The following is a 15,373-nucleotide window of genomic DNA, read 5'->3' on the forward strand; positions in this document are numbered from 1 at the left end:
GGACTAAACCAGGACTTAACCAGGTCTAAACCAGGTCTAAACCAGGAGTAAAACCAGGACTAAACCAGGACTAAAACCAGGACTAAACTAGGACTAAACCAGGTCTAAACCAGGACTAAACTAGGACTAAACCAGGACTAAACTAGGACTAAACCCGGACTAAAACCAGGACTAAACCAGGTCTAAACCAGGACTAAATCAGGACTTAACCAGGTCTAAACCAGGACTAAAACCAGGACTAAACCAGGTCTAAACCAGGACTAAATCAGGACTTAACCAGGTCTAAACCAGGTCTAAACCAGGACTAAACCAGGACTAAACCAGGTCTAAACCAGGACTAAACCAGGACTAAACCAGGTCTAAACCAGGACTAAACTAGGACTAAACCCGGACTAAAACCAGGACTAAACCAGGTCTAAACCAAGTTTAAACAAGGTCTAAACCAGGACTAAACTAGGACTAAACCAGGTCTAAACCAGGACTAAACCAGGACTAAAACCAGGACTAAACCAGGTCTAAACCAGGACTAAACCAGGACTTAACCAGGTCTAAATCAGGACTAAACTAGGACTAAACCCGGACTAAAACCAGGACTAAACCAGGTCTAAACCAAGTCTAAACCAAGTCTAAACCAGGTCTAAACCAGGTCTAAACTAGGACTAAACCCGGACTAAAACCAGGACTAAACCAGGTCTAAACCAAGTCTAAACAAGGTCTAAACCAGGACTAAACTAGGACTAAACCAGGTCTAAACCAGGACTAAAACCAGGACTAAACCAGGTCTAAACCAGGACTAAACTAGGACTAAACCCGGACTAAAACCAGGACTAAACCAGGTCTAAACCAAGTCTAAACCAGGTCTAAACCAGGACTAAACTAGGACTAAACCAGGTCTAAACCAGGACTAAACCAGGACTAAAACCAGGACTAAACCAGGTCTAAACCAGGACTAAACCAGGACTTAACCAGGTCTAAATCAGGACTAAACTAGGACTAAACCCGGACTAAAACCAGGACTAAACCAGGTCTAAACCAGGACTAAACCAGGACTAAACCAGGACTAAAACCAGGATTAAACCAGGTCTAAACCAGGACTAAACCAGGACTTAACCAGGTCTAAATCAGGACTAAACTAGGACTAAACCCGTACTAAAACCAGGACTAAACCAAGTCTAAACCAAGTCTAAACCAGGTCTAAACCAGGTCTAAACTAGGACTAAACCCGGACTAAAACCAGGACTAAACCAGGTCTAAACAAAGTCTAAACCAAGTCTAAACCAGGTCTAAACTAGGACTACACCAGGTCTAAACCAGGACTAAACCAGGACTAAACTAGGACTAAACCCGGACTAAAACCAGGACTAAACCAGGTCTAAACCAGGACTAAACCAGGTCTAAACCAAGTCTAAACCAAGTCTAAACCAGGACTAAACTAGGACTAAACCCGGACTAAAACCAGGACTAAACCAGGTCTAAACAAAGTCTGAACCAAGTCTAAACCAGGTCTAAACTAGGACTAAACCAGGGCTAAAATCATGTCTAAACCAGGGCCAATTTGAAGAGAACAAACTACATTTTGGGGTCTGTAATCTGTAATCTGTAGGGGAAGACATTTTAAAAGTCACCTTCCCAACACTGCATGTCTGCGATGTGATGCGTATATGATGTGTACGTGACGACTATAACGTAAAATAGAAACACAACATAAATGTAAACAAAGCCTCCACACATCTTTTACGCCACACACATCTTTCATGCACATATTCTATTTGGGCACAGCAGGGCCTATTAAGAGCAGCTGTCCTCCACACACCCAGCCCACACCCCCGCACTGACCCGCCCCGAGCCCAGACATGTGGCTCTTTGTCTGGGTTGCCCCTCCGAGCTGCCACCCCCCCCTTCCAGCCTCCACTTCCTCCTCTCACTAACGCTCCGGGATGACCAGCTCTGACCCGACTCAATAGAACTACAGGGCGTGTCTGTCACTGGCACACGTCCACCCACACTGTTTTGTTTTTTTTTTTTTTTTTTAGCTTTACTGCTTTAATACACCCAATTAGTAAATGTATCACAGAAAACAAAAACCAGGATGTATGCATTAGGTGTAACTTTTCTTTTTTTGGAGGTTCCTTCAAATGCTGTTCTATCTATGGAGATGTTATTGCTTTGTCTAGAATCTTCCACAGTATCTATCTTCATGGAGACCAAGCCAGTCCAAGTTACAGGTCAGATCTGTGGAGAGGCGTCCCCACTCAAAGTCAGAATACCTTTTTATTAGGCTTTTTTTTTTTTTTTTTTTTTGAGCTATAAAACCACCTGAAAATGAATAAATGTAAGGTAGAGCTGTTTAATGTCACGCTCTGGAACATTCCAGGCAGAGCAATGACATCTCCATGGAAACAAGCAGGTGAAGGACCCCCAACCAAAAAGTTACATAGTGCACCTTTAAAGCAACAATGTGTAACTTTCTGGAAGTGTACACCGGCATGATTCCCATAGACCGTACTACTAGGTAGCTCAAATTGACAGGACACAAGCGCTGCTAATTTACCAGTTTTTCAGTCAAACCTGTTACTAAAACTATGGGTTAATATGAACATTTTAAGACCAAAATAACAAATTTGAGTTACAGATGGGCCTGGTCAAGCAGAAGTAAACAGCAAGGCCAAAAACTTCATATAAACTGATATAAAAATGTATTCAACAGATACATATGTACTCTAGTTTATGAAACTGTTTACCTTTTTTCTGTACCATTTTTGGTTCTAAAGTTCCATACGTTTTAAACAGAAGATGTATGAAACATGGAACAAAAATTATTTCCCAAATTTCAAAAACCTGCAAATCATATAAAAAAATTGATGTATCATCATATCTTGTTTCATTCGATCTTTGAACTGTTGATGAAGGTAAATTATAAAAAAAAAAAAAGTATTTAAAATGATAAAAATTTGCTTGGAAGGACTGACATATTTTATAGAAATAGTTTCCTTTCATTTTGAAGTAATATTAAAGTATTCGGAAGAAAAAAGCGACAAATTATGTAAAATCCTGCACCTTCTACTTGTTTGCACAATTTTCCCTCTGTTACTTTTCTCTCCGTTACCATGACCTTTCTTAATAAAAAATCTCATGATTCAAAAAGTAAGAGGTTTTTCAACCTAATCTTGTACCATATGGTAGAAAACTATATGAAGCAAATATTCAAACCAGTTTGTTAAGGATATGTAAGTGAGAACCAAGAGTTATCACTGTTTGTATTTATTGCCCAAAAAGTGCTGCATATTTCATTCCCTCCGTTACCGACATGAGTTTTTAAATTTTTTGTCAACAACTTGAAAGAATATCACAGGTGAATTGAAGGCAGAATCGATGGAGCTGAATCACACTCATGCTCACGTCCTATTTAGAACAGCAGCTAGAAGGTTATTTATGTCCATTTATATGTACAGACTGTGATTCTTCCTTAAAATTACAAAATTTATACTTTGGAATATTGTCTGTTCATGGAAACTAGTCCAGATTTTGATTGTTCTCTGTATGGCCCAGATTTTAGGATTTTTATTTATTTATTTTTTTTTTTTCTGATCTGTTTTTTTAATAATCGCAACTAATTTCAGAACAGTTGGCGAGATAGAGACACTTTTGATCCGCTCCAGCAGCCTCAAACACATGACACCACACAATTCTGAGCATGAATCGACCGAGAAACAACTCTGAGTGAGCAAAAGACGACGAAACGCTACACAAACTCATAAAAGCTGTTTCTACATTATGTCCATTTAAATAAACAGTCTGTGGACACGTTTTGCTGAGCTGTTGTTTCCAGGCGTGACATCAGCAGCACATTAAACTGCCACAGAGTGAACCTGCAGACCCTCGAGCCCCGCCCCCGGCCTCAGACTGAGACGAGGGGACAGATCAGGGACGCGCAAACCAGCCTGTCAAAACCTAACCCACTGAACTACTGAGAGCGCCGCGTTTCTCTCACACGCTACGCCGACTTTCTGAAAGCAAATTATTTCTTCAAAGTCTGATTATTAATATTTAAAGGTCCAATATGACACAAAATTGACTCGGGTGAGCTTGAAGTCATGTTCTAATGTTGTTCCCTCCTCAAAAACAGACCTGGAGTTGTGTTTTGTTTCATTCATACATGTTTGAGTAACACTTTATTTAGTGCTGTCATGCGATTAAAAAAATTTAGAGATTAATTAATTATGATCTGTAATTAATTAATCTAATTAATCTCATTTTAATCTCACCTAAAAATTGCTGAGAAAAGCTTCAATTTGAGGTATTTTCATTTAAATTCATTATTACATTATTGTGGCAGATCAGAAGACTAATATAGATTTTAAAAAAGTGACTTTATAAAGTCATTTATTGTTTATCAAATCTCCCCAAATTGTCTGTTGAGCCCAAGTCTCCATGAATAAGAAACTGTTTGCTGTAAAGTAGCAAAGACGAGGAAATCTGAACATAATAACTTTTGTCTACTTAAAGACAATAAAAAGTCCAGTCTTTCCTTAACCATCTTAAAAATATTATTGATAGAGAAATGATTTATATATGAGATCACTGGTTTTAGTCCTGGTTTAGACCTGGTTTAGACCTGCTTTAGTCCTACTTTAGTCCTAGTTTAGTCCTGGAAAGGGTTAGTCCTGGTTTTAGTCCTGGTGTTAGTTCTGGTTTAGTCCTGGTTTAGACCTGGTTTTAGTTCTGGTTTAGTCCTGGTTTAGTTCTGGACTGGATTAGTCCTGGTTTTAGTCTTGGTGTTAGTTCTGGTTTAGAGGCGCACAGGAGGAAGCGCGGTTTACGCAGCGTAGCGAGAAAACACAATCCACACGCGGCTCACGGGAGCACGTCGGTGTCCGCGCAGTGTCTACAGAAGGAAACGTGGTCCGCGCGTTCTCAGGTTAATGACGATGATGAAGGTGTGTGTTTGTTTGTGTGTGTGTGTGTGTGTTTGTGTGTGTGTTGTGTGTGTTTGTGTGTGTTTGTGTGTGTGTGTGTGTGTGTGTGTGTGTGTGTGTTTGTGTTTGTGTGTGTGTGTGTTTGTGTTTGTTTGTGTTTGTGTGCGTGTCCCCTCATGTGGCAGGTCACTATAGGACAGTAGTGCAGACATCATGAGCCTATGCAGGTTGTTTTCAGGTGATATTATATTTGTTATTTTCTTTTATATTTCACGTCGGGAGAATCATTTCCAAGACATGAATGTGTTTTTACCTGTGCACTGCTGCCTCTGTTCTAGTGGCTCTACGACCTCGTCCATTGTGCGACTGACGCCGCCAACGTTGATGTGACGTTTACATCGCTCTTACTGCGCGTGTTTTGTGGGTTTCCGACAATGAGTGGAATTACCGAAATAAAAAAATTTATAAATGTGTTTTGTGTGTGTGTGTTGTTGTCCCAACAACACATAAAAACTGGTTTAATAATAAAGCAACTCACATACAGAAACACTAAAGTTAGAGATTAAAAATGAGATTAACGCGATTAAAAAACATAACGCGCTAAATATGACTGTAATTAATTAATCGCAATTAACGCGATAATTTGACACCCCTAATCTTTATTATGTCTACATCTCCAAAGCTCAAAATACTTTGTTCCAACTTGTGACCTTGTGACCTTGACTTGAATTTTTCATGACCTAAAGTAAATTTTCCATGACTTTACTGCACCTACATGTGTAGAATTGATCAGACTTTTAGGGCTAAATATGAAATTTTAACTCTTTCCACTCACCTTATGGTTTGGGATTATAGTTTTTTAACTCAAGACACAACAGATTCAAGGCACTTCAAAACAGTCAAAAAAAAGTTAACACATCACACGAGGAAAGCCCTGATGAAGACCAGTTAAGGTCGAAACATGTTGGCTTGGGCCATTCAAACAAAGGCCTTTTAATTATATTTTTCCTCGTGCGATGTGTTAACTTTTTCTACTGTTTTGGAGTTGCCTGGAATCTGTTGTGTCTTGAGTTTTGATCCTTTTTTTCCAAGAGCACCTCTATTTGCTCCTACTGATTGGAACACCTGCAGCAAACAGCCACATTTTTGTTCTTTCTCTATAGTTTTTTAACATTCAAAATCCTGTCAGTGCATTTATTCTCATCTCTTTTAAACAAAAGGCACAGACGTTCAGAAATAATGAGAATCGCCTCATGAGAACTTAACAGAACGCTGTAGCTGGGTGAAAGAGATATTAAAATCCCATGACTTCTCCAAAACTTTCATTGAATTTACAAAATTCTATGACTTTTCAAGGCCTGGAAAATGGCATTTTCAATTTCCATGACTTCTACTGGATTTCCATGACTGTGGGAACCCTATAATTTTCAAGTTAACAGCTACATTTTACCTTTAGTTCAGTAGCAATTCCAGGGCTGAAATGATCTAAATGAGTCTAGTGAACGTGTATGGAGTTTAAAAACACAGTGGAGCATTTCCTCTATTGTATATGTGACATCATAAGTGTTTTCTGTTTGAGCCTAAATCTACAGGGTTTGTGTGTTGAACATGTATGAATGAAACAAAACACAATTCAGGGTCTGTTTATGATGAGGAAACATTATAAAATTGGTTATTAGGTTCTTTTTTCAGACCAAGAGTTTGTTTTCATACCTGACCTTCATATCTTCCTCAGAGTGGTCACGTGATGTTGCTGTGACATGTCTGGTCATCAGATTTATACCGATTTATAAAGATTCAAGATGACAGCACCATCAGCAGATGATTCTGCCTCCACCAGTAGGAAGACAGTGCCAAAATCTGTATAAATCAGCTGAAAAAAATCGGATCTGTGTCGTTCAGACTGTCATTAAAAGATCAGATACAGGTCACATAGGGGCCAAAAAATCGGATTTGGGTCACTTCAGGCTGCAGTCTGAACACAGCCAAAGAGTCGGCAACTCCGGAGGATATCTGTATAGTACACAAGTGAGCAGCTGATTTTTATTTTTTTTTTTACTTGTACCGAAATAACAACGCAATGCTGCCGAATCCAATGCGTATCACAGATTCACTGGAGAACAAAGTACAGGGAAAAACTCAAACATGCATAAATCAATCCAAATACAACTTTAAGAGTGTAAATGAGAAGTAGAAACAACTATACCACGATAAAAAGTTCAGAAAAGTCGATTTTGCAGTATAGGTTTGCTTTAAAGGTTCAGTATGTAACTTTTCTTAAGGAGGGTTCACCAGCTGCTTGTCTCCATGGAAACACTTTTGCTTTGCCTGAAATGTTTGCCAGTATAACATACACTCTCCCCTTTTCTGTTGAAAATCAAACCATAAACACAAATTGCAGCTCCTGAAAATGTGCTGTTTGAGTTTTCAGACGATATTAAACATTTTCGGCAGTGTTTGCTAATGTGTGCATTGTGTCTCCATGGTAACTGATAAAACACTGAAAAAATCTACCAGTACCATCAGTTTTTCCATTCCATTCAATCTTCATATAAAACTGTTTTGCCTCTGAAAGTAAACCGTTCTCAGTGCTGCGTACAGACTGAGTAATTGTGAGCTGCTCTGATGACATAAGCCTAAATCACCTTGGTGTTTCTGCTGAGTCAGTGGAGTCTCAGGAGGTGCTATGCTGCAGTTCTCCATCAAACCACAAGGGGAAAACCTGGCACCGAACCACAACTCAGAGCACAACCTGGATGGAAACTAGAACTGAACAACACTGGAAATAACACTAACAGATTAAAGTTCAGTTTAAAATAAAGTTGGTTTAAAATGGTCTAGAGCACAGGTGTCAAACATGCGGCCCGGGGGCCAGATCCGGCCCTCCAAAACCTTTTTATTTATTTTTATTTTATTTTATTTGAGACAGGGACAGCACACAATTTTTGCATTTTACCTTAACAGGAGAGATGCATTGTACATCAGGTTGTAGCATCAGTGCTAATTTCCACCTGTCGTCCCTGGACAGATTCATTGATTGATTGTATTTAACTGACCTTGACTATCAACTGTTCTGGAGACCTGTAGCATGTTTTGGGTTGATGGGGGAAACCGGAGCACCCGGAGGAAACCCATCCAGACACGGGGAGAAACATGCAAACTCCACACAGAAAGGCCCGGGTGACCCAGGGATTGAACCCGGAACCTTCTTGCTGTGAGGCATGAGTGCTAGCCACTCGGCCACCGTGCCTTTAATCTGGCCCTTGGCTGATTTTCTACCAAAATATTTTAATTATATTTTCTATTAAAATATTGGTAATTTTCTGTGTCACGTAGCATAGCAGCATCTCCAGCGTCTCTGTACGTGGCTCCTCCCACCAGAGCAGCACAAATGAAGACTTGTCTCTTTCCAAACGCTCTTAAAGACGATCGTTTTGACTGTTGACCGTGACACCCTCATCAGAAAAATGTCAAAAATGAGAAAAGTGGACACCGAGTGCAGGATTTTCCAAGAAAAATTTACTTATTCGTATTTGCATACAAGTTCATGTTAAAACATTGTGTTGAAATTAAATTTTTCTTAAAGTTTCAGGTTGTTCATTATATTATAATATTTTGTAAAATAAAGAGTTCATCAATTAAAAAAGATTTCTGTAGAAAAGATTTGTGTTTCTCTGCACAAATATTTGGACATATTGCTATTTTTGGAGTATATTATGCAATGAGTTTTCTGATCCGGCCCCTTTGGGATCAAAGTTGGTTGGATACGGCCCCCGAACCAAAATGAGTTTGACACCTGTGGTCTAGAGCATCTTAACTCCTCTTAAAGTTCCAGGAGCAGAGGACACACAGTGTGGAGCAGGAGGATTATGAGAGCTGATCTGGAGGTGAGACTTTTCAAAGCTGTTATATGTTTCTCTGGACTAGAATGTCGTCATTGTTAAAACATGTTTGTGGTGTTTTATTTGAAATTAGAGTTAATGTACGGACTGTTTCCATGAGACAAATTGTATTTGACTGTCATCTACAAGAGTGTGACAGTTGTACTCAGATGTGAATGTGTTGCTTCCAGAGTCGTCTACAAACACAGAGTGACGTCCAGAGCTCTGCTGAAGCTGTGGGGAAGGTCATGAATGTTACAGCTGATGTTGAAGTAAACCAACTAAAATGAGTTTAAACACATTTTTCAAAATGAACTTCCTATTGAAACAGTTATCGTGTTTCTACAGGGTGATGTGGCACTAGGAGACTTTATACCAGATGCCCTCCCTGTTACTGCGTTTAGAGGAAGAAAAGCAGCACACGGTGAGTTTTGTTTCTGCAGATACAGTTCTAATGTCCTTGTGATTCTGTTCTGGTCCATTATAGGTACTTTAAATGTATTTAAACATGTACAACAGAGTAGTGCGGGATTTTTCTCTAACATTCAGTTGAACCAGCAATATTGGAATAAAATAGTCTGTAGAACTGTATATCACAGACCTACATGCAGATCGTGACAAGGCAACCCCCCAAAAAAACTCTTGTGACCCACCTTTAGAACATTGTTTCTCAGTCTTTGGGAAACAATGCTGTAAAGTTCTATGATTTGGTCGACTTGTACACAACTAAGTTCATGTACAAAGTCAAACATAGTGAAATTCCTCTTTCTTTGCAGGCACTCAGACAGAAAGTAAATATAATCTAAGGCAGGGGTCTCCAACCAATAACTCCTCACCCCGTTCCAAGTAGCTCCTCTAGGGATTTCTGAACTGTACATATTGTGGTGAGGATGTAAAATGTGATGAATTATTTTGATAAATGGATAATGCTTCATGTTTTCTGGTGTTGAACTGTTCCCATCCAAGGCTGCAGATCTTATATTTACTAAATTTCTTGCAAATGCTAAAATAAGTAGCTCTTTGGTATTTTTGTTTTTGTAAAAGGAGCTTCACAGAGTAATCCCCTGATCTAAGGAGCACATGTATGTTCCACAGGCCACATGTAAGAACGACTCTGACGAACACTGTTTAAGAGAAAAAATAGTTGAAAGAAAAACGACAGTAAAGAGATTTGTGTTGTAATTAGAATATGACGTAGTAAAATGTTGTATTAGTCATGTTAAGTTTGAGATAAACGTCCATGAATGTGCTGTAGCTGGATATAAGAAGAGGTTCTACAGACTGAATATGTTTTATTTTATGACATCAGATCGAATATAATCAGTTAAACATTGACAGTGTTGGGGAGTAACAGATTACATGTACTTGAGTTACATAATCAGAGTACAAATTATGAGGAACTGTATTCGGTTGCAGTTATGGTTTCAGTGAGTGGTAATTGGATTACAGTTACTTTGATGAAATAAATGGATTACACGGTGGGATTTTCCTGTTTTGTTTTGTTTTGTTTTTTCGGTAATTCCACTCATTGCTGGAAACTAAAACAGGTCTAAACTAGATCTTAACCAGGTCTAAACCAGGTTCTAAACCAGAACTAACACCAAGACTAAAACCGGGACTAACCCAGTCCAGGACTAAACCAGGACTAAGCCAGGACTAAACCAGGACTAAAACCAGAAACTAAAACCAGAACTAAAACCAGAACTAAAACCAGAACTAAAACCAGGTCTAAACCAGGTTCTAAACCAGAACTAACACCAAGACTAAAACCGGACTAACCCAGTCCAGGACTAAACCAGGACTAAGCCAGGACTAAACAGGACTAAAACCAGAACTAAAAACCAGAACTAAAACCAGGTCTAAACCAGGTCTAAACCAGGACTAAACCAGGACTAAACCAGGACTAAACCAGGTCTAAACCAGGACTAAAACCAGAACTAAAACCAGAACTAAAGCCAGGTCTAAACCAGGACTAAACCAGGACTAAACCAGGACTAAACCAGGTCTAAACCAGGACTAAAACCAGAACTAAAACCAGAACTAAAGCCAGGTCTAAACCAGGTCTAAACCAGGTCTAAACCAGAACTAATACCAGGACTAACCTATTCCAGGACTAAACTAGGACTAAAGTAGGACTAAAGCAGGTCTAAACCAGGACTAAAACCAGAACTAAAACCAGAACTAAAGCCAGGTCTAAACCAGGTCTAAACCAGAACTAATACCAGGACTAACCTATTCCAGGACTAAACTAGGACTAAAGTAGGAGTAAAGCAGGTCTAAACCAGGACTAAAACAAGGACTAAAACAAGGACTAAAACCAGTGATCTCATATATAAAGCATTTCTCTATCAATAATATTTTTAATATGGTTAAGGAAAGACTGGACTTTTTATTGTCTTTGAAGTAAACAAAAGTTCAGATTTCCTCGTCTTTGCTACTTTACAACAAACAGTTTCTTATTCATGGAGACTTGGGCTCAACAGACAATTTGAAGAAAACAAACAAGAACAACATTTGCAGGATGTGGTTGGTACATTCATGTAGTTTTAAAAAGCATGACAATATCAAGTAATCCAAAGTACTCAGATTACATTACTCACTTTAAGTAATCAAATGGATTAAGTTACAAACTACATTTTGAGATATGTAATCTGTAATCTGTAGGGGAATACATTTTAAAAGTAACCTTCCCAACACTGCAGATTAGTAACAGTAATAATACTGATGATACTGTGGAATGTAAGTGACTGCATCTGTTAAAGTTTGTTAAACAATAAATGACTTTATAAAGTCACTTTTTTTTGTTCTATGTCAGTCTTTTGATCTGCCACAATAATGTAATAATGAATTTAAACGAAAATACCTCAAATTGAAGGCTTTTCTCAGCAATTTTTAGGTGAGATTAAAAAGAGATTAATTAGATGAATTAATTACAGATCGTAATTAATTAATCTGTCAATTTTTTTAATCGCATGACAGCACTAATTACATCATTAATCTGTTAATCAAGTAACCAGTAATCAGTTGGTTTCATGGCTTAAAGATCACAACAGTCCATTTTGTGTGATACAGGAACTTAAATAAAACACAAAGACAATAGATCATGGAGCCCATAAGGGAACAGGGCAACAACCCACGGAGAAATCCAGTTACGCCCCTCAAGTACCAACTGGGAACCACTATATCATGTTGTCTGAGATATACTGTCCACTTGAAACTTCCTCTGACCTGGAAATAAGTCGTGAGTGGACGAATAACCCATGAATGAATGAATCTCTTTCCTCGCCTCCTTCTCCCTGATTCCTCTCCTCGATTCTGCAGGACATGGGTGAGGAGGTCCCGCCCACCGAGGAGACGAAGCGAGGAGGAGAAAGGATCTAAACTCCTCAATGAGAGCGATAAAGATTGATTCTTTTATCTCACGAAGCCTCCCTTGTGTTTACCTCCTCCTTCCGTGGTTTTCTTTGGCACACACGCTTAATATGACAAGTTTGATTGACAGCTGAAAAATGAAAGATCGAGGTGAGGAATCAAGGAGAAGGACGCGAGGAAAGAGAAATGAGACGTGGCCAAACAGAGAGAGTCTATAATGTTATAAGTTCGTTTCTTCTTCTTCAAAAGAACAGACCTGGAGTTGTGTTTTGTTTCATTCGCACACGTTTAACGCACAAACCCTGCACATTTAGACTGAGTTCTTTTCTCAAAACCGAAAACACTCCACCGCTTCGTGACTTAAAGCTCCCAAGAGTCAACAGAACCTTTAAGTGCTATAAGATCTGAGAGAAGACCTCAGCCTAAACGTGCAGGATTTCTGTGTCAGACACGTGTGAATGAAACAAAACACAACTCCAGGTCAGTTTGTGATGAAGAAACAACATTACAACATCTGAAAATAGCGCAATATGGGCCCTTAAATCTGTATCCTAAGTTTGATTCTATAATAAAGTAAAATGTCTCTTTGTTCACATGCAAATTCTGTGATTCTGAAAACACTGAACCACAAAAACATGTTCAGATCTGCATTTATAATCAGTGTTGGGGAGTAACAGATTACATGTACTGGAGTTACGTAATCAGAGTACAAATGATGAGGAACTGTATTCGGTTACAGTTACTGTTTCAGTGAGTGGTAATTGGATTACAGTTACTTTGTTAAAATAAATGGATTACATGGTGGTATTTTCCTGTTTTCACATTTTGGGCTCTATCCCTTTTTTTTTTTCTTGGTAAGTCCACTCATTGTCGGACACTAAACCAGGCCTAAACTAGGTCTAAAACAGGATTTAACAGGACTAAACCAGGTCTAAACCAGGTCTAAAACCAGGTCTAAAATCAGGTCTAAACCAGGTCTAAACCAGGTCTAAAACCAGGTCTAAAATCAGGTCTAAACTAAGTCTAAAACAGGATTTAACAGGACTAAACCAGGTCTAAAACCAGGTTTAAACCAGGTCTAAACCAGGTCTAAACCAGGTCTAAAACCAGGTTTAAACCAGGTCTAAACCAGGTCTAAAACTAGGTCTAAACCAGGTCTAAACCAGGTCTAAAACCAGGTCTAAAATCAGGTCTAAACCAGGTCTAAACCAGGTCTAAAACCAGGTCTAAAATCAGGTCTAAACTAAGTCTAAAACAGGATTTAACAGGACTAAACCAGGTCTAAACCAGGTCTAAAACCAGGTTTAAACCAGGTCTAAACCAGGTCTAAAACCAAGTCTAAAATCAGGTCTAAACTAAGTCTAAAACAGGATTTAACAGGACTAAACCAGGTCTAAACCAGGTCTAAAACCAGGTTTAAACCAGGTTTAAACCAGGTCTAAACCAGGTCTAAACCAGGTCTAAAACCAAGTCTAAAATCAGGTCTAAACTAAGTCTAAAACAGGATTTAACAGGACTAAACCAGGTCTAAACCAGGTCTAAAACCAGGTCTAAACCAGTTCTAAACCAGGTCTAAACCAGGTCTAAACCAGGATTTAACAGAACTAAACCAGGTTTAAAACTAGGTTTAAACCAGTTCTAAACCAGGTCTAAAACCAGGTCTAAACCAGGATTTAACAGAACTAAACCAGGTCTAAAACTCGGTTTAAACCAGGTCTAAACCAGGTCTAAACCAGGTCTAAAACAGGATTTAACAGGACCATGCTGCTCAAACCGTGTCTCCTCTTCTTCTATCAATAATATTTTTTATTTGGTTAAGTAAAGACTCGACCTTTTCATTTTCTTTTATCAGACAAAACATCTTATTTGAAGATTTCCTCGTCTTTGCTTCTCTACAGCAAATCAAGTAATCCAAAGTATTCAGATTACGTTACTCACTTTAAGTAATTTAATGGATTACGTTACAAACTACATTTTGGTGTATGTAATCTGTAATCTGTAGGGGAATACATTTTAAAAGTCACCTTCCCAACACTGTTTATAATCCAGCAGCAGCGACGCAAAACAGGCGTGGTTCTGCTCTGTCACTTACTCTACTTTCTGTTCACATTTGGATTTACATGTTCTGAATAAATATTGATTAATATCTCCTATTAAAATCTGGATTTTATGTTTGGATTATTGTCTGATATGATGTTTTTTTTGTGCAAACCCAATTTAAAATGGAGATACAGTTTAAAATATTGTTAATCTCACAATGAAATTCAACAGCAGCGGGTGAGGCAGAGCTTGTAATAAAGAAATGTTTGTATATAAAAAGCAGAGAGTGTGAGTTGTGTTGTTGTGCATTTAAATAGTTTAGAATGACGCAGGGTTGCCAAATAACCTGCTATTGTGTTGTGTAACTGCAGAGCCAAAAAATATATATAAACACCCTGATGCAATGCGGGTTCACGTTTACGCGCAGTCAGGGAGTAAAAAGTTCTAAGTCCTCACCTTCTGCTCCCCCAAATTCTGCAGTGCCTCTTTATCACGTCGGCTCCGGCTCGCGGCGCTCCGGCTCTCGACGCTCCGGGTCTCGATGCTCCGCTCCAGGGCTCGCTCCATGCTCCTCTCTCCCGCGCGCTTCTCCGCACGCCTCTCCGCTCGCCTCTCCAAACCCGGGGAGCTCCAGGCGTCGCTGACCGGACTCCTCGCCCTCTGCCCGGTGTCCCTGCGCGCTGACCTCGGGGTGCTCTGGCCGACACTCAGCGCGTCGAAGTCGATGCTCTTCCCGTCGAACGCATCCCGGACGCTGCAGAACAAGCCGCCGTACTTCTGCCGGGGGATCTGGTCCGCGGTGCCCGGTCTCGCGAGGTACACGGGCAGGTCGTTCTCGTCGGCGATGTCCCGGTTCGCCCTGCGCTCTGCCATCGCGCGCGCTGCTTCCAGAGCCACTGGAGACGGACAAGTGCGGAGCTGGAGACTGCGCGAGCGTGACAGCGAGTGCGCACGGGCCAGCGCTGAGGTGGCACCGCACTGTCTCCTGTACAGACAGTGTTGGGAAGGTTACTTTTAAAATGTATTCCCCTACAGATTACACATTACATACCCCAAAATGTAGTTTGTAACGTAATCCATTAAATTACTTCAAGTGAGTAACGTAATCTGAATACTTTGGATTACTTGGTTTGCTGTAGAAAAGCAAAGACTTGGATATCGTAA

General features: G+C 39.6%; 1 protein-coding gene across 2 annotated transcripts in view; it reads right to left on the reverse strand.

The window, feature by feature from the left end:
• dpysl3 (dihydropyrimidinase like 3) overlaps positions 1–15,082 on the reverse strand; it is a 182,452-nt gene extending 167,370 nt beyond the window's left edge. The window contains exons 1-2 of one of the 2 annotated variants that reach the window (XM_020917905.2): positions 14,816–15,082; positions 14,666–14,731 (exon numbers count right to left, since the gene is read on the reverse strand). In XM_020917905.2, coding sequence (XP_020773564.2) covers positions 14,666–14,731; positions 14,816–15,082 — 333 coding nt within the window. Of the gene's footprint in view, positions 1–14,665 lie in introns of both variants that reach the window. The other variant, XM_055148671.1, reaches the window with a different exon arrangement.
• Positions 15,083–15,373: the final 291 nt, after the last annotated feature.

Source organism: Boleophthalmus pectinirostris, unplaced genomic scaffold, assembly GCF_026225935.1.
Source record: "Boleophthalmus pectinirostris isolate CB_2022bp ecotype Guang Dong unplaced genomic scaffold, ASM2622593v1 HiC_scaffold_12, whole genome shotgun sequence".
Classification (NCBI taxonomy): Eukaryota; Metazoa; Chordata; class Actinopteri; order Gobiiformes; family Gobiidae; genus Boleophthalmus; species Boleophthalmus pectinirostris.